This window comes from Rousettus aegyptiacus, unplaced genomic scaffold, assembly GCF_014176215.1.
Source record: "Rousettus aegyptiacus isolate mRouAeg1 unplaced genomic scaffold, mRouAeg1.p scaffold_m13_p_5, whole genome shotgun sequence".
NCBI lineage: Eukaryota > Metazoa > Chordata > Mammalia > Chiroptera > Pteropodidae > Rousettus > Rousettus aegyptiacus.
In genome coordinates this window covers 44,550,012-44,569,264 of record NW_023416308.1, presented here as the reverse complement: position 1 = coordinate 44,569,264, position 19,253 = coordinate 44,550,012, and the positions used below count along the sequence as shown (strand labels likewise).

The 19,253-nt window shown below is 51.3% G+C and overlaps 1 protein-coding gene across 1 annotated transcript; it reads left to right on the top strand.

Moving 5' to 3' along the window:
- The first annotated feature begins 3,084 nt into the window (after positions 1-3,084).
- Positions 3,085-15,100, top strand: ANKK1 (ankyrin repeat and kinase domain containing 1). Its single transcript, XM_016148991.2, has 8 exons — positions 3,085-3,313; positions 8,490-8,784; positions 9,937-10,088; positions 10,353-10,402; positions 11,000-11,155; positions 11,830-11,948; positions 12,583-12,619; positions 13,531-15,100. The coding sequence occupies exons 1-8, from the start codon at positions 3,132-3,134 to the stop codon at positions 14,832-14,834; spliced, it is 2,295 nt and encodes a 764-aa protein (XP_016004477.2). The 5' UTR covers positions 3,085-3,131; the 3' UTR covers positions 14,835-15,100.
- The last annotated feature ends 4,153 nt before the right edge of the window (positions 15,101-19,253 follow it).

Sequence of the window (19,253 nt, the reverse complement as noted above, 5' to 3'; positions counted from 1 at the left end):
TTACCAAATTTTCCTTTTATGGATTGTGCTTTCGGCATCAAGCCTGAGAACTTTGTTCTAAACACTAGGTCCAGAAGACGTTCTTCTATTTTTTCCCTAAAAGTTTTATAGTTTAACATTTTACATTTATGTCCATGATTCATTTGAGTTAATTTTCGGATAATGTGTAAGGTTTAGGTTGGTTCACTGTTTTGTTTCCATGTGTTCATTTAGGTGTATTTTTAAAGGTTAAGCCTTGCAGCAACTTTTTGAAACGGCTATTGTATTATCATCCCATTTTACAGATGAAGAAGCCCGGAGAGATTCGGTGTTGCGCCCCAGGCCCAGAGGCTGATGAGCGGTAGGGAAAAGCCCAGGCTTGAACGCACATCTGACTGCGCCGCTTGAGCGCTGCTCCCACTGCCTCATGCCGTCTCTCTCTCTCTGGGAGAGTCTTGCTTCCTGTGCAGATGCTCCAGTTGCCTGCACACATTCCATCATCTTGACCAACCTTGCCCTTGCCGTACCACACAGGCGACCAGAGCCTGGAGCCTGCCAGAACTTGTCCATGCGTCCTGTGTCATGTTTGCAGGGTGGAGAATGGGGGCAGATTGGGAAATTTTCCTGTATGCAAAAAGCTTGTTATTCTGGGTTTGGAGAAAGGCTTACATTGGGTTTCAGCATCTTCCAGAGTATAGCAGAACTGCTTTACCAGCACACTGCTTTGAGATGGCAGGTTGAAAACTCTAGGTTCCACTAAAATAACCACACACACACACCACCACCACCACCACCACCACCACCACCATCACCACACAATTCATTCATTATGTCCTAGGCCAGGAAATTTCCATCCCTGAGCTGCCAAAATAAAATGCATTGATAGAGGTCAGTAGGAAGGACTCAGAGCATCTTGGAGCAAATGTCCTATGTCTATAACATGCTTCTTGCTTCTTCTGGTGGGTTTGGGTCATGGTCAGACTATACCCACCTCATTCATTTCCATTCAGTCATACCATTCCCATTCATTCATAATCTATTCCCATCCACGAGGAGGAGTGGCACCGAAGGTGGAGTTTGCTTCTCCAACTCTCTCCTCTCTACTCACTGGCTGTGGACATTTCAGCCAGGTAGGACCTGGGAACTTCTGCACTCAGACCGCTGGAAAGAAATCAGCAGCCTCTAGGCTGACTTCACTCTTTCCCAACTCACTAAGCATCATTCCACTTATTAATGAGGGATCTAGGAGTTCTTTGCCTCTGTGACATTACACTCTGGAAGATCCCCTCCCACTACTATCCCAGAGCTTATCCAAAGACAACCAGGCTTTTTGTCCTGGTCTAATTAGGAGAGAGAGAGGGAGCGGAATGAGCCTGGTCTAATGACTCCAGTTGCTATAGGTTTATGCATATATCTATTTTGCCAGATTCTTCAGAAGCCTCAAGGTTGCTTGAACCCACAGCTCGTCTGTTTCAACAGCTAGGCCAACAGTAACACCCTTGGGTCCTGACTGTCCCTCAGCCCCACCATTATAAAGTTCACCTTCTCCATGCTCACCCACCCAGCAGATCTCCTGATCTCCCTGACAATAATCTTCCAAGCTTCTCTGGGGCGCAGCAGGTGAGACTTTTCAGGGCAGGCAGGGCCACTCCAGGAGCAATAAGTTTTATTGTGCCATGCCTTGCTCCCGCCAAAGCAAACTGGAGGCCTCCCTCTGACACTGTCTTTTGGTTATGTCTCCTGCTTTGGATTCAGGCTCCCTCATTCCGCCCTCTTTCAGGGAGCAATATTCTATTCCCTTTCTTTCCCCTATATTCTTAAAAGGCTAGCTTTGCTCTTCCAATGCCTAACCCTTTGCATAGGAACCAAATAGACCTGGGTTTGACTCTCAGCTACCACTTACTAGCTATGTAGCCATTCACTACTTACTGTTTTCAAGCCCGTTTCCCCCATCTGTATATAGGAAGACGTTGATCTCACAACATCGCTGTGGATTTAAATAAGATCACATCTGTAAAGTATGTGCAGTAGGCAAAGTAGCTACCGATTCTGAGACAAAGTTAGTGTTCAGTCGTTGCTGTCATTGGTCCCTTTGACAGCTGTCTCCAGGTCAATCTTCCGTCTTTATTCTGCTTGCCAGAATTTATCCTGGAGATGAAACGTAAATTGTTGTGGAAATAGCAAATTCTCCAGCTTTCACCTGGAGCCTGCTCAGCTATCACACCCACACTGTTTCCCGGGAGTCTGGTAGGAGTCATAGTCTCGCTGTCCCCTGAACCTCATCTCCGATCCTTGGCAACAAGCCACCCCAACAAGCCAAGAAGTCCACCTCTCCCACAGTCAACCCCAAACCAGACACAGATCTCTCTGAGGTTGGGGCTGAAAGCAGGGCCAGGAATGAAAGCTCCCTGCAGACAGGCACCCAGCCTCTCAGCCCACTGTCACTGCTGACTTTCTTGGTAATCTTTAGCACACCAAGGTTGACAAATAAATAAATAAATAAATAAATAAATAAATAAATAAAAGAACAAAACCCAACAACAACAAAGGCGATATTAAGCCAGTGAGGCCAAGAAATTCAGACCAGAAAATTCCTATTGCAACTTTTTTACTCCACACTTGCTGGATGAGGTGGTGGGGAAAGGACCCCCATTCAACCTGGGGGGGGGGGTACTCCTAGTAGGGCCCTGAACTCTTCATAAACCCTCTGCTAGCAAAAATTGCATAAATAAATAAATCGAATTCCACTTAGAGCTGGGTCTAAATCAAATGAGGACAGCTTCTCTGTCAGACTCTTGCTTCCAGGGCGCCTACTCCCAGCATCACCCCTAACTAGCTCAAGAGGTGAGCAGGGGGGAAAAAATCACAGGCTGAGACCAAGAAAGGATGCTGCGGTTGGAAGAGGGTCTTTTGGGGATCCTCCAGAGAAACATACCCTCTTCCCAGGCGGGGGTTCCCCCGTCGCTGTCCCGAGCCTCAGGGCTCAGGTTTGGGCTTTCCCCGCCCTTGCAGGGCAGGCTGGGCTCCTCCTAGCGCGGAAGGAGGGAGGGCCGGCTCTCCTCCCCATCTCCACCTTCCGGGGACCTGAGCAGCAGGAAGCGGCCACTCCGGGAGTGAGCAGGGCTTGTAGGGGCTGGAGGCCGCGCGACCCCATGGCCGGGGGCGTGGAACAGCGGCTGGGCAGCCTCACTGTCTTCACCTGCGACGACTTCGAGGGCGACTGGCGCCGAGTCGCCAACGGCGGATTTGGCCAAGTGTTTCAGGCGCGGCACAAGCGTTGGCGGACCGAGTATGCCATCAAATGCTCCCCCTGCCTCCTGCCAGACGCCACCAGGTACCTGCCCGCCCCGCCCCTCTCCTTTTACAGAGGAAAAGCTGAGGGCAGGGAGCTCCCGAGGGAGGGGCCGTCGAGGTTGAGGCTGAGGATTGTCCAGTAGCCTGAGCTCCCCAGCCACAGCATTTCTGTTTCTGTACCTGAAATGCAGTTGGCACACCATATGTGTTTGTGGAGTCCACAGAAGTCACAGGTGAGCAGGAACTAACTTTCAAGTGTCTTCGTCCCAGCCAACTTCCCAAACTGGTCCTGCCTTTTTCTTTCCAGCACCACCTTCCCTCTGGGCGACAGGGTGGTGATGACTGCTCTTGGTGGCTCTTTGCCACCCTCATACCCACCCCCAAACTCTCAAGGCAGGCAGGGCTGAGCTGGTTGAGAAGCTGTGGCACTTGGCCCAGTGATGTTCACTGACCTGTGGGAACCACCATCTCTTTTCCCATGACCATCTGAGGTGGCCCCTTCCCAGGCCGTGCAGGCTGGAGGAGTCCTGGGGGATGGAGACTGCCCAGCCTGCTGGCCTGAGATCCTGTCCAGGCCTCTTGCTGGCTCTCACATGCCGGCTCTTGACCTTGCTGGAAGGTCAAGCCTGGAATGCTGCGATCTCTGGCCTTGTTTTGTCTCTGACTCATCCCCCACTGTCATCATGTGCACCCTTTTCTTACTGTTTCCAATCATCTCTGCCTTCGTTTTGAGATATTCTTCAGTCTCATCCTCACCAGATTTGCTAGTACTGGCTGTGTACTTGCCCCCTGTGCAGCCACTTGGGATGAAAGTCTGAGCTTAATAACCATGTCCTCCTCACAAGGCTCCTGGGACTTCAACTTGAGGGCCTGGGAAGGAGCATCTCCTATTGGCATCTTATTTGGATGTTTTTTGTCATGTTCTCTGAGGATACTCTGCAAACTCCCAAAACACAGCCTCAGGTCCCACACGCTCAGGCCAGTCCCTTCTCTAATTCCCAGACTGCCACCTGATTCACGAATAAGGAATAAGGGCAAAGTGAGATAGCCTCGGACTCACTCACCTTCCTCCCTTAACATTCTCTTTTTGTTTTGTAGTTGAGACAGATTGACAAGACTGTTAGACATTTACAATAACTTCTGCCACTTTTTCTTCCTAAGTCCTGGGAACTCCCCAGGTGGAAAGGGCTGAGGGATGTAATGGTAATTAATGCCCGCTACATGTGGAATACTATACTAGGAGTTTTACATGTATTACTTCACTGGATCCTCCTTCCATCTCCTCATTCATTCATCCACTTGACAGATGTTTATTGCCCTTCTACTTTGGTCAGGCTCTGTGCTAGACCCTGAGGTATAACAACACATAAAACAGGTATGACCCTGTTCTCCTGGAGCTTACAGCCTGGGGGCGGGGGCGGGAGGGGGTGGGACATAATCAGCTAATCCCATATATAAATGTATATTACTGTGAAAAGTATTACAAGAAAGGAAAGATTTATGGTTCTATGAGAACTTATTAATAGAGCTTGACCAAGATCAGAAAAGGTGTTCTTGAGGAAATTACACTTGAGCTGAAATGTGAAAGATGAGTATGAGTTAAGTAGGTCAAAAGGAGAAAACTTTCCAGGAAGAGTCAAGAGAATGTGTAAAGGGCTTATGGTAGGAGGGGTATACCAAGTAAAGAATGGGAAAAAGGCTGGTGTAGCAGAATTTGAGAGAGAGGGAGCAATGGCTAACTCTGAGGGGTTTGCAACTAGATGCGGGGGGCTGGTGACAGGGAGAAATTGGTTAGAATTGCTCTGTGGAAAACAGATGGGAAGGGTAGAGTGAATGCTGGTCCTGTTACTCAGTATTTAGGAGGTAAGAATCCACTCACCTTGGTGCTGGATTGATTATGAAGGTCATGATGAGGAGGTGAGTGTTGAGGTTAACTTGATGTCTGGCTTGCCCAAACGAACCAGGGTCCACTAGAATATCTATCTCGTGAGAGCAGAGTCTGTATCTGTTTTGTTCACTGCTTTAGTCCCAGTGCCTGGCCTATAGTTGGTGCTCAGTAAATATTTGTTGAATGATATTGTTGACAATTAACAAATGGAATACGAAAAGAGGCTCAGGAGATGAAGATCATGAGTTAAGTTTTGTACACGTCAAGAAGAATTGTCAAATAGACTTCAGATTGAAGGACTGAGCTAACGACATTAAAATTTGTGAGTCATTTGTTATATGTAATTGAAGGTAGGGCATGGAAAACATTCATTCATTCTAAGCATCAAGTGAACCAAACAAAGTCTCTCCCTTCATGGAATTTATAATCTAATGAAGAAACACAATAAATAAATAAGTAGATAAATAAGTAAGTAAATACATAAATTTTTTTTTATAATGCTTACAACCACCTGAATATATTCTTGATTAAAATACCTAAGGAGAGTTGAGTACTCTGATCTTCTAAGAACACATTTGACCTAGAAATATTAATCCATTGATCATCTGTGTACAGGTAGATAAGGAATTCCAGAGTTGAGGTAGGGTTACTATTTTACATAGACTCTGAATCCTTACTAATTAGGTATCATTTGTGTAGAGATTTGAAGTGCAGGAGGAGCAAGCCATGTGGCTCTTAGGGAGGAGTGTTCCAGGCAGAGGGAGCAGCAAGTGCAAAGGTCCTTGGCTGTAGACACACTTGACATGGTAGAAGCGCAGCAGGAGGCCAGTTTGGCAGGAACAGAGTTGGGGAGGGAGTGCTTAGTAGGAGATGAGGTCAGGGAGCTGTGCCTGGGGACAGATCATGTAGAGCTTTGTAGGCCATTTGTAAGAACTTTGGTTTTTACTGACATGGAAGAGAGACACTGGAGGGTCCTTAGCAGAGCAGTGACATGCTCTGACTGACATTTTACAAGTATCACTCTGGCTGCTGGGTGAAGACTAGATGGTGGAGAGGAAGGGAGAGAAGCAGAGAGGCCGAGGAAGCTTGGGACGAGGTGCCCATGGGTAGAGGTATTGAGAAGTGGTCAGATTCTTGCTATATTTTAAAAGTAGGCCTGACAGGATGTGCTGAGGGACAGGCTGTGGGAAGAAGAAGCAGAGAGGATTCAAGGATGACCTCGAGACCTTGAGGACTAGAAGGGTGGAGTCCCCATGGATTCAGATGAGGAAGGCCGGGGGAGAAGCAGGTTGTAGGGGAGAATCAGGAATTCAGCTTTAGACACATTAAGCATCAAATACCCGAGTGGAGATGCTGAGATTGCCTAGAGATCGAGTAGTTAGACTGAGAAGATGACTGGAAAGGGCCTGGAGAGAAGTGACAGGATAGAAGCCTGCGAAGGACACAGAGAAGAAACCACCTGACAGAAAGGGAGAGATCCTGGAGAATGCTGGCACATAGCTGAGGGAAGTAAGTATGTTGAGAAAAAACAGAGTGAGAGAGCTGACCCGTAAACTGAGAACTGAAAATTTTTCATAGGCTCAAACAACGTGGGGTTTGTTGGTAACCTTAGCAACAGCTGCTCAGTGAAACACCGCGACCAGAAACCAGATGAAAGGGGGTGGTGGGAGATGAGGAAGAGAGAGAGACAACAGGCATAGCAAATGCTTTCAAAAAGTCTGGGTGTCAGGTGGAATTGTGCAATTACTATTGGTCCCATTTTACAGTTAAGAAACTGAGGCCCAGAGAAGTTGCTTACCCAAGGTCATGCAGAGAATAAGAGGTGAAACTGGGATTTGAAATCGGGACAAAGCTCCTTCGGATCCCTTTCTTTTTCTTTTTTCCCACTTCATGACAGATGTCTCAGTTCCTGACAACTCAAAAGGACATGAGGAGACAGATAAAAAATATTGCAGAGGTGGAAGGGAGCTCTCTGGAACAATAAAGAAGTAGAGAAGAGAACCTAGACCAGCCAACCCGCCCACATGCAAGGGAGAGCAGGTGGCTTTCCCTGGAGGAAAAGTGTCTGGCTGGCTTCCCAAGGAGGCCCCTGTGAGCACATTTCCAGCAGCCTCTGGCTGCAGTGCCGACACAGCTTTGCAAATACTGTGCTTTTAAAAATGTCATTCCTCCTTAATCCTCATTCCTGCAGTCCCCAAACAATCTGTAACAATTTGCATATTTACTGTTCCATGGGCACATACAGTGAAGAGAGCCAGAGGGTTTACAAATGCTTATTTTTCAAGGCTTTCCCTTAAATCTTGACTTTTGTTCAATTCAGCAAAGATGTATTGTGCCTTGCATGGTAATGTGCTGTGGGGCATAGCAAGATGAATAATTATTGTTCATCCATAAAGCGGAATACCATGCAACTATTACAGTCCTTGCTTTAGGAGTGTAACAGTGTAAGGAAGTGCTCAGGCTACACTAACATGGGAAAACAGATCACAAAACAGCCCACACTCCCACTTCATGTGATGGAATGGGAGGGGAGAAAGGAGTGAACGGGAGGGAGAAAGGGAGACAGATACTTTGGATATGTATAGTAAAAGACTATACTAAAATGTTAACAGAGGTCAGCTCTGGAAGGTTAGATTACTGATGATTTAATTTTCTTCTTCATAGCTCTCTGTATTCCCTAGATTTCCTATGAAGTGTATGTATTATTTTCATAATCAAATGGCAATAAATGATATTTTAAAACAGAAGCAGGAAACATAATATTGGCCTTCTAGGGCAGCAGTCCCCAACCTATTTGGCGCCAGGGACCGGTGCTCCTATGAGAACCTGATGCCTGATGAGGCAGTGATGCTAACGCTGGGGAGTGGCTGCAAATACAGATGAAGCTTCGCTTGCTCACCCACTGCTTACCTCCTGCTGTGCGGCTCGGTTCCTAACAGGCCATGAACCAGTACCGGTCCACAGCCAGGGGGTTGGGGACCCCTGCTCTGCCATCTACTGGGAGAGATAAACATATAGACAAGCAGCCAGAAAAAATGGCAGGCTTTTTGAGTCCACTTTATAGAATGGACTTGCTCCTAAACTTGCAAACTTTTTTACTTCCTATCTTGTTGCTGCTGGCCATCTGGACCCTAATCTGCATGCACATCCTACTGGGCAGCCTTTCATGTCTCTCTTTCCTCCTTTACGACCTCACAAGCTCCCAAGGCTTCTCTGGGTCTCCACTGCCTGGCATCCCTGGCATCGAGCCTAGTTAGTGTGTTTTGCTAGTTACTCTTGTAATTAATGGGTCACTTCCTTCCACCTCCCACTCTCTCCCCCTCCATAGCTCTGATGTGAATTGCCTCATAGAAGAAGCAACCAAAATGGAGAAAATCAAATTTCAGCACATTGTATCCATCTACGGGGTGTGCAAGCAGCCCTTGGGCATTGTGATGGAGTTCATGGCCAATGGCTCCCTGGAGAAGATGCTGCCCACCCACAACCTCAGCTGGCAGCTTAAGTTCCGCATCATCCACGAGACCAGCCTGGCCATGAACTTCCTCCATAGCATTAAGCCACCTTTGCTCCACCTGGACCTCAAGCCAGGCAACATCCTCCTGGACAGTAACATGCATGTCAAGGTAAAGGCCCTGGTCAACTTCTCTGCCCATTTTTTACTTTGGAGTCTCTCCCAGGTGAGCATCATTATCTACCTGCCTCACTGGCCTGTCAGGGGTTTTAAGCAGCTCCCTTCATGGACAAATACCAAAGGCAAGGATCACACCTAAAACAGAGGTAGATGAACAATGAAACTTGACTTTCGAAGCTGGGTATCAGGACGCCTGCAATAAGCCTTTTTAGACCTCAGTCTTTCATTTCTAATGCGGGTGGATTAATCCCTACCCCTCCCATCCTTTGCTTCAGTTGGGGATGTGCGTTAATGAGATGATCCCTAAGAAATGTCATGATGACTATTTTTTCAGTTTCCAAAACATGCCAAACTCTTGTTCTGTCCCAGGACTTTTGCATGTTCTGTTCTCACTGCCAGGAACAGTGATCCCCCATACTCTCTTTATCTGCTCATCTTTCAGCTCTCGACATAAATATCACCTCTTCGGGGAGGTTTCCCTAATCCACCTCACAGGCCCTTGTTGTATACCCTCCTTGTACCCTTGTCGCTTTATATTGTTAACCCCAATTTTAAGTCTCATGTGAAACTTTCGTTAGTGACTATACCCCTTATCTGAATAACACTTGGGAAAGAAATGGGTGCGGGGCATCTCATCTTTTCTATCTTCTGCCTGGTTCTCAGGACCCAGCCTTGTTGGCATTTAGTGACTGGTCATTTGGTACATGAATGAATCAATGGACAGAAGCCAAGCGTAGATAAATATTCATGGTGTAAATGCTTCAGGGCCCGTAGAAGTGGGATGAACAGAAGCTCACCAAAGACAGCAATTTTATCCTTAGTCCCTCTGGATGAAGGCAACACCTACCAAGTACTTACTATGTGCCAAGCATTATTCTAAGTGCTTTTTGCATATTTACTCTTTTAACAATGCTCATAATAGCACTATGAGTTAAGTACTCATTATTTCAGTTTTGTAGATGAGAAAACTGAGGCCCTGAGAGATAAGTAACTTGTCCAAGGTCATCCAGGTCATATATGGTAGAGCTGGGAGAGAGCCCATGCTCTTAACCGCTACCCTGTACTAGAAAGGGGTGGGAACCAAGGCAGGTTTCTGGAGGCAAGACTCTGTCGCCCCCTGTCCCCGCCTCTCGCCTCCTCCCAGATTTCAGATTTCGGCCTTTCCAAGTGGATGGAACAGTCAACCCGGATGCAATACATCGAGAGGTCGGCTCTGCGGGGCACCCTCAGCTACATCCCCCCTGAGATGTTCCTGGAGAGTAACAAGGCCCCAGGACCCAAATATGATGTGTACAGGTGAGAGGGAGGCTGCGTTCCGTCTGTCCCCATACCTGGGAGGTAGCTTGTTGTCACCACCCTGCCTGGACCCCATGGCTCAAAGAGCAGAGCAGGACAGGGATGAGGTCTGGCCCCTCCCTGCCCCCATGGGAGGGGAAGGTATAGAAGGCCTTCTGGCTGGAGAGGCTTTGCCTGAGATTGTGTGGTCCATGGGGTCCACATGTGAAACTTTTCTCGGGTTACCGAGAAAGTCACTCAGGGAGCACTTTCCCCTGTCTGCAGCTTCGGGATTGTCATCTGGGAGATCCTCACTCAGAAGAAACCATATTCAGGTAGCAGACAGCAGTGAGACCCTTAGATGGGGTCCTGAAAGGGGCTGTGGGAAGGCTAAGGGCTTGCGGGGGCAAGACAAGTGGCAGGTTTGTCTTCTCTTCAGGGGTTCCCATCCACGCCCTCCTCCCTTTCTCCTCCTGCTTTCTGGAGCTCGCTTTACAGTAAAAGGCAGGGCAGGTGTCAGCCCAGGCTTCTGTCTCTAACTCCTCTGCTTTCAATGAGCTATTTTCTATGTCTCCCCCACTCACCCCTGCCACTGGGAATGTCAGGTGCATAGACTGTCAGGAAACTGGGACAACCCAACGAAGTTGAAAGTCATGTTCATAACAAGGCCCAGTGGTCAGCCCTGCTATCTTTGGACAGCAAAGGCCTGCAGGGCGGGGTCCTATCTGGTCTTGCCCTCGGAGGCAGCTAGAACTGGACCAGAGACTCAGTTGCTCTAATTAGAACCTCAGGAGAGCCTGCAATTTAGCTGTTCGTTCATTATGCATTTGTGGAGCCCCCGCATTGGATCCTCAGAGCCCCACTTCCTGGCCAGCCCCTCTGCCCCCCTTCCCCCTCCCCCCGCCCCCGACAGCTTGCGCTTCCTCTCACAGGCCTCAATATGATGGCCATCATCATCCGAGTGGGTGCAGGCATGAGGCCCTCCCTGCAGTCTGTCTCTGATGAGTGGCCAGGCGAAGCCCAGCAGATGGTGGACCTGATGAGACGCTGTTGGGACCAGGACCCCAAGAAAAGGCCCTGCTTTCCAGGTTCTTGTCCAGCCTGACCTGCCCAGGGACCAAGGAGCGGAGTGGGGCCTGGATGTGAAGGGGGAAGGAGAGAAGATGACAGAAACCCTAGCCACTCCCGAGGGCTCTGCAGAGAGAAGCCCCCATGGCGTGGGGGCAGGATCTGCGCCACTGTGTTGGGAGGGTGGCAGTGGGGCAGGAACGGCTGAGGACTGTGGTGGTCTGGCGTCTGGAGGCCGATGCGCGCCCCGTGGGAGGGGAGCAGAAGCCGTCGTTGCCAGAAGGCAGCTGGGCCCGGCTCTGCTCCTTCTGCGCTCTCAGTTACTACATTGCCCTCGCTCGTGGAAAGGTCTCAGACTGAGATCACAGGCACGGATGGAACTTGGGGGTACACATCCTTATAGGGACTGTGAATACACGCACAGTATAAGTGTGAGCATCTTAGAGATCACCCAGTATTTCCCCTCTTTTTTGTGGAGCAGGACTGACCTTCGGAGGCTCAGTGACTCGCCAAATGTGGTCACGCTGAGCCACAGCTGGGACCCACCTTTTCTGCCTCCTGGTGCACATGTAGGGATGTGCGTGAGCCCTGGAACAGAGTTTGGGGTGGGGGGACACAGAAAATGTAGGATACCTAAAATGGGGAAGAGGCCAGCCTATTGCTTCTTTTCCCCTCTTTCTCCTTCATGGAGCAGACATCACAATTGAGACAGACATGCTGCTGTCCCTGCTCCAGAGTCCTGTGGCAGACCCTGAAAGTGAGGCCGTGGCCAGGAAGGTGTCCTACAAGCCGTCCCTGCACCGGCCGCAGGAGGTGAGTGCAGCGCTGGGCATGGTCTCCGGCAGGCACCGGGGATGCGTGCACAGGTGTGGCCTTCACAAGGCCATCTGGCGAGGGGGCTGGGGAGAACTGAGAGCCAGCTCACACTCTGCTGGCCAAGGTAGCCCACGTGGTGGCATCTTTTTTAAATTTTCACAAAAGTGCCCTGAGGGCTAGTGACGGCTGTGACTGGGCCCCTGAGAAGGACATGCCTTCTCTTAAATATGTGGGATGAAGCAGAGCTCTGTCCTGCAGAGGGAGACCTTAGCTTTTCCAGACTTTCAAACCGTGGGCATCGGCGCCATCATCTTGCTGTCCTGTCCATTCCCTAACGTGAGAACCAGCGTGGGTTAGTGTGGGGCTCCCAGCTGAACCCCGCTTTCCATGTGGCCCAAGGGGAAGTCGAGGCCCTGGGTCACCTCTTTCTGTCAGAGTCTTCCCTGCTCAGCGTTTTTCTCTAGACATAGCTGCTGGTAGGGATGGCATAGGAGAGGGTGTTCGAGGACAGGGTGGGATATGAGTCCTGACAGGGATGGAGCGTACTGGAGAAAGGGAAGAAATGGAGGACGGCACAGACCACAACTGCCCCGCTGGTTCACCCCCGTGACTTCTGCTTCTCCATCCCTAGGTCAGTGACGAGGTCAACCGGGAGCTAACAGACAGCGGTGAGTCCAGAGTGCCACAGCTGGAACCAGATAGTCACAGAGGAGAAGGAAGTGTAACCAAACCATACCCTTTCCCCAGACCCCCCGCCCACCTCCCCAGACCTGTCACAAGTCAGGAGTCAGTGTATTCCTTTGCCGGCACCCGGCTCCGGCTTCGGCTTCGCTTCGTGTTCCAGAGATGCCCGTGCTCTTCTGCTTCCTCTTCATGTCCGTGCTCTTTTAAGGCCAGTCCCCCCCACCCCCCTTGCTTGCCCAGGAGGTAGAGCATTGGTTTACACCTGCCTGCACATCAGAATTACTTGTGGAATGAAAAAAAATACTGATGCAGGGCCCACCCTAGATTAATTAAATCAGAATCCCTGGGGGTTTGGCCTAGCAGTGATTTTTGGTTTATTTATTTGTTTGTTTTAGGAATTATTGCTTTTAACTCTAATAGGCCACTGGGTAGAGCAGGAGGAAGTGGGTCCTAATGGCCCCTGGAGGATTTAGGTCATTAGAGCTGCTCCACAAATTTATTTTGAGCTTGCGTTCACTTACTTTGTGCCAAGTACTCTGAAAGTTCCTACCTGCATGATTTGTCCTCTCAGTGGTACAGTGAGGTGGGCATTGTTTGTGTTCCCTTTATGGATTGGGACCTAGAGGCTCAAGAGACAGAGTTGGCTAAGGTCACGTGATGCTAAGGGATGGGTCAGGATTTGAACCAAGGTCTCTTTCTGCCTGGTCCTTACGGAAAGAATGGCCAGACTCAGTTCTCTGGGTCAGGGTAGCCTGCCTAGAGATCTGCGATTATCAGGAAAGACACTTCTATAGTCTCTGTTCCTGGATGGCACTTCTAGGATGTAGAGGGATGGCTGACATGACCTCTAGACAGATCAGAGGTCCTTTTTTCAAACTCATCTCTCTCCCAGCAGACTCAGGAGACTACTTGACGTGGGTTCTGCAGCTCTCAGACAGTGAGAGCCTGGTCCCAAGCGATGAGGAGCTGCATGTCTACGAGAACAAGGTCACTCCCCTCCACTTCCTGGTGGCACAGGGCAGCGTGGAGCAGGTGAGGTTGCTGCTAGCCCATGAGGTCGATGTGGACTGCCAAACAGCCTGTGGCTACACGCCCCTCCTCATTGCCGCCCAGGACCAGCAGCCCGACCTCTGTGCCCTGCTTCTGGAGCATGGCGCTGACGCCAACCTGGCAGACGAGGACGGCTGGGCCCCACTGCACTTTGCAGCCCAAAATGGGGACGACCGCACCGCCCGCCTGCTCCTAGACCATGGGGCCCACGTGAATGCCCAGGAGCATGAGGCATGGACCCCGCTCCACCTGGCTGCACAGAACAACTTTGAGAACGTGGCACGGCTTCTGGTCTCCCGTCAAGCGGACCCCAACCTGCGTGAGGCCGAAGGCAAGACCCCTCTCCATGTGTCTGCCTATTTCGGCCATGTCAGCTTAGTCAAGCTGCTGATAGGCCAGGGGGCAGAGTTAGATGCTCAGCAGAGAAACCTGAGGACACCCCTGCACCTGGCGGTGGAGCGAGGCAAAGTGAGGGCCATCCAACACCTGCTGAAGAGTGGGGCAGCCCCTGATGCCCTTGACCAGAATGGCTACAGCCCTCTGCACACCGCAGCTGCCTGGGGCAGGTATCTTATCTGCAAGATGCTGCTCAGGTATGGGGCTAGCCTTGAGCTGCCGACCCAGCAGGGTTGGACACCGCTGCATCTAGCAGCCTACAAGGGCCACCTGGAGATCATCCGCCTGCTGGCTGAGAGCCACGCAGACTTAGGGGCTCCTGGAGGCAAGAACTGGACCCCTCTGCACCTGGCTGCCCGCCATGGGGAGGAGGTGGTGGTGGCAGCACTTCTGCAATGTGGAGCTGACCCCAACGCTGCAGAGCAGTCAGGCTGGACACCCCTCCACTTAGCGGTCCAGAGGGGTGCCTTCCTGAGTGTCATCAACCTCCTGGAGCACCGCGCAGATATCCATGTCCGCAACAAGGTGGGCTGGACACCTGCCCACCTGGCAGCCCTCAAGGGCAACATGGCCATCCTCAAAGTGCTGGTCAAAGCAGGTGCCCAGCTGGATATCCAGGATGGGGTGGGCTGTACACCCCTGCAGCTGGCCCTCCGGACCCAAAAGCAGAGCATTGTCGCCTTCCTAGAGGGCAAGGAGACTTCACTGACCATTCTGGGCAGTACTGAGCCTGGAGACCAGACAGAAGTGTAGACAGCCTAGGGTCTCCTTACTGTACGGAAGAGGGGTTGGTGGAAGTAAAGCTGGGCTTCTGGCAGGGCCCCTTTTCTGTACCTCCTACCTGCCCCTCAGACCTTGAGAGGAAACAGGAACTGGTCCTGTGGGTGATGGAGGGACGCGGAGAGGTACACTGAGGGTGTAGCTGGGGGAGAGCCCCTTGGAGAGCTCCTTCGAGCACTCCTCCCGCATCTCTAGCAGACCCCTGGCCTCCTCCTCCCCCTATACCTGGACTCAGGGCTCACAGGGGCCCTTGCATCTTAGGAACCCTCTTTGAAGACAGAGGGAAGCATAAAAGACAGAAGTGCTCCCTCTCGGTTCAGGTCTGTGTGACTTGGCCCCTTACCTGGTTAAGGCCAGGAGACCAGACACCCATGCTTTGTGCAAAGGACAGGAGCTAAAAGTCCAGAGGAAATTCTGCTTATCATTTAAAGCCCCAGGCAGCCCCTTGTTGCTACACTGACCACACCTTCCTGGAAGCCCTGGTCCCGAGCCTGGGTCTGCCACACAGTCTCTTGGAGGTGAAGGAAGGGTGTGCTCCAACTGCCCATGAGTGATCTTATGCGGGACACTATGTCCCTCGTCTCCCTGCCCCACACTTCACCGTGTCCAGTTATAGGGCCAGGTTCAAACCCCAAAGTCAATAAAGCTTCCTAACTGTGTCTTCCTTTTAGAGATGGACTAGCCTGTGGGGCAAGGTTGTATATAGGGGCCAGTAGTGTTAGTATGGTGTGTGTGTGTGTGTGTGTGCGCGCGCGCACATGTGTGTGCACGCGCACGCTGTGTAACACGTGTGTGAGTTCACACAAAGGGAGGAGGCAGCAGACTGAGGCGGGCAGTAGGAGGGGGTGGTGAGGGTGAGGAAGAGGTTGTCTGGGCTCTGCGTGGAGCTCACAGGGCAGGGCCTGTCCTCTCTAGCAGTGGCTCAGTGAGCTCTCTCCTGGGACCACACCTTGGCCACCCATCAGCTGGCCTGGCCTGTCCTGCTGGTTGTACGGCAGGTTGAGACAGGGCCGTGGCTGCTCACACTAACCTTGTGTGACCCGGCCATGGCCCAGCAGCACCTGCTTCTGGCTCTGGCAGGGTTGACAGCCATTGGAAGGGGCTGAGCCAGGACTACAGCTGAGGGCAAGACGGATAACTGCAAGGCCCTCTCCTGTTCCTCTCTGCCTTTCCACACTGCTGGAGCTGCCCCTCCAACTCAAAGATGTTTTGCCATTGTCAGAGAAAAGGAATCTTTTGCCCCAACTGATGGCCATCTCCAACCCCCAGCCAGCTGATAGGCCCACCTCTGTGTGTCACCCTCCTGGGTTGGATATGGGACACCAGTCAGCAGCCTCATATCAGTGTGGGACGAAAGAGGCAGAACAGAGGACACATGTTGCCCCATGTACACGCCAAGTGTATGAATCCTTTTTAGCAAAGCTGGCAGTCTTGTGTCTCCCATCCTGTGATCTCTGGACTATGGCACCAGCCTCGTGGGCCCTGGACACTTCACCTCACCATGTCACAGCCCGCGGCCACCATGGAGAGCCCTGAGAACTGCGCTGAGCTGGGTCATGCCCTAGGATAGCAACTATAAATCAAGCCTGCATATTATAATCTCCTGGATGACGTGCATGTATTGGGGGGGGAGGGGCTTATTAAATACCAGGCCCTACCCTTGGCCAATTAAACAGAAACCTTCAGGGTAGCAGCCTGGTGTTAGCTGGAGAGCAGCCAGGGCTGAGAACAACCACCAGGGGGCGTGCTGTGGTGTCTCTCCCTGTCCTCCCTTAACGTAGCCCTGGAGACAGTCACTGGCCAGCAACCCTGGGGGGTGGCCTTTTCCATTCCTGGTTGGATGAGTGGGGATGCCTGAGGACTGTGGCACAACAGACTGTCTCATCCTTCTACTCCCTGCAAGCAGTCTGGCCCATTCTCCTTTTTCTCCCTGAAACTAAGCCTTAGGCAAGACTCGTGGTTAAAAATCCGCCTGGGAGTTTTGTTTTTCTCAGAGCATGCTGGAACAGAAGAGGGAAGGGGAGGTGGCACAGTGCTGTTTGCTTTTTGCGTCCCGAGGTCTGGGTCTGGCAGCAAGTCTAGGATTCTGCACGAGCCAGAGAAGGCGTGTGGGCTACGTGCCTACAGCCAGGTGAGCTCGAGTCAACCCATGGAAATGTCAGAGTGAACCTCAGGGACACTGCCATCTGGCTCATCCTATTGGAAAGAGTTTGAGGAAAGACCTTGAAGAAAGGAGTTAGAAAAGGTAAATGATCCTTTTGCACTGATTGTCCTATAAATGGCAGGGATCCCATGGAGAGGTGGACAGGACTAGCCCCAGGAATCATTTCAGCTCTGAGGATCTCAGAGTCCAGGCTGAGATTCTAAGACCCCCTGCTTGCTTCCTTCCTTCCTTCCTTCCTTCCTTCCTTCCTTCCTTCCTTCCTTCCATCATTCCTCCCTCCATTCATTCCTCCCTCCTAGAGATCACTGAGGTGGGGATCCAGGCCCGCTCTGGCCAACACGGCCCCTTCATTGCCTACCAGCACCTTCTTCTCCCTTTACAAGCCACCCCTTTCCAAACACAGACCCACACAGACACACACAGCATCTACCTTGAGCCCCATTTTAACACAGCTGCCTTCTATCAGTTTCCTGGGGATATTTAGAATTGTATTTTAGTGAGGCCCTCAAAGGTCCCAAGGAGAGGGTGTCTGGTTAAATTTCAATCGCTGTTTAGGGGAGACGGGTAGAGGAGGATAGGAACTCCTCAGTTTCCTACTGGGCACTTCCACTTGGGGGTCCTTATTGACTGTTTAAACTCAATGTGTCCTAAACCGAGCGCTCCCTTCCCCTTCACGAGCCTGCTCCTCACCCTTTCTCCCTCATTTTAGTTGAAGGTACCCATACTCTTAACCTAGGAGTCATTCTAGAGCGACCTGCTTAACAGAACTTTCTAGGAAGATGGAAACTTCTTGCATCTGAAGCTCTTCAAGAGGACAGCCGCCAGGTCCATGTGCTACTGAACACTTGAAATGTGGCCGGTGCACCCAAAGAACCTAGATTTTAATTTCAATAATTTAAATTTAAGCAGCCACATGTGGCTGGTGGGCAGTGCAGTCTTTACTCTTCGAGATCCAACTTGCCTGTCTCTGCTCGCGACGCCTTCTCTGACCGACTGGCTGGAGACGGTCACTCTGTTCCAACACCCCCTGCGGTGAGGCTCCCAGAGTTCCTGCCTCACTTAGCGTGAGGCTCCTCCATGCCTTCGCCTATTTCTGCATTCCACGTAGTTCTTCCCCAGTTCACCCTCCAGGCTTGCTGACCTGCATTATGGCAGCAGGGTAGCAGGGTTGTTACTGTAATATAAGAGACAGAAGGAGCTGGGCTGAGGCAGAGGAGGGAAGCTCCGGGGGCTGGGTAGTGGAAAGACCACAGGCTTTGAAACCAGGCCGACTTGGGTGCGAATCCTGCTGTGCCGCCCACTAGTGTGTGACCTCAGGTCGCCGAAACCTTCTTAGCCTTGGCTGCATCATCCCATAGCCATAATGCTTATCTCACTGGTGGTCATAATCGAATCAGATGCATTGTGGGTCAAGGAGCAAAGCAGTGAGTAAGCACCCAATACAAAGTTTCCTGCAGTTTCTCCCAAGTCAGAGAAATTTTTCTCTTGGAAGAGGGCACAGATGAGCCAGCCTTTTGGGAGCCTTTTGACGGGATGTTCATAGAAGCCGCTGCCTACTTTCCTTTGCTGGCCTATCCAGGGAGGAGGGGGTGGCTCCTGCAGTGCCTCAGTGGGGGCTGTGACACTGATACCTCTTGAGACATGCCTAAAGTAGTGCCAGGTCAGCCACAGGGCAGGAGCGAGCCTCACTAGTGGGTTGTGCCTGCTGATGTACTGCTGTGATGACCATCCACAGATTGGATTACTCCGAGCCCCAAGAACCAGACACTGGGATCAGTGTCAGCAAAGCAGGGTGGCTCTGTCTGCATCCACCAGATGGGGCAAGGGTTCAAGGCTGACCTTAGACCCTACTCTGCCTTCGGACAGGCAAAGGCAGTGTGAGGCCTCAGCCTGCACAGAAAGAAGGGCAGGAGGATGAATATAGCAGCTGTGGGAGGGAAAGCAGAGGGAGGCCGGGGAGGAGGGTGGGCACCTGAGGTTAGGTGGGGAGCTGGGCCGGGGTCAGGCCCTTGCTATAGGCTTTCCGGGCTCTGGATCGCAGAGTAGCACCTTCTGTGGGGAGAACTAGACCATGGAACTTGTCTCCTCAGGTAATTTCCTTCGTCTCTTTCCCGCTCCAGCCTTTCCCTGCCCTGATCACAGCGCAGAGCCTGGCCTCCACGGACTACACCCTCGTGGGGCAAACAGGAAGAAGTGTTTAGAGTTGGGCCTGGTCAGGAAAACCCAGC

What these genes read in the sequence shown, in the direction of transcription:
- ANKK1 (XM_016148991.2), top strand. Translation starts at nt 3,132, where the DNA reads ATGGCCGGGGGCGTGGAACAGCGGCTGGGCAGCCTCACTGTCTTCACC. An exon ending in ACAGTAACATGCATGTCAAG is followed by an intron (nt 8,785 to 9,936) that starts GTAAAGGCCCTG and finishes GCCTCCTCCCAG; the next exon opens with ATTTCAGATTTCGGCCTTTC. An exon ending in CCCTGCACCGGCCGCAGGAG is followed by an intron (nt 11,949 to 12,582) that starts GTGAGTGCAGCG and finishes CTCCATCCCTAG; the next exon opens with GTCAGTGACGAGGTCAACCG.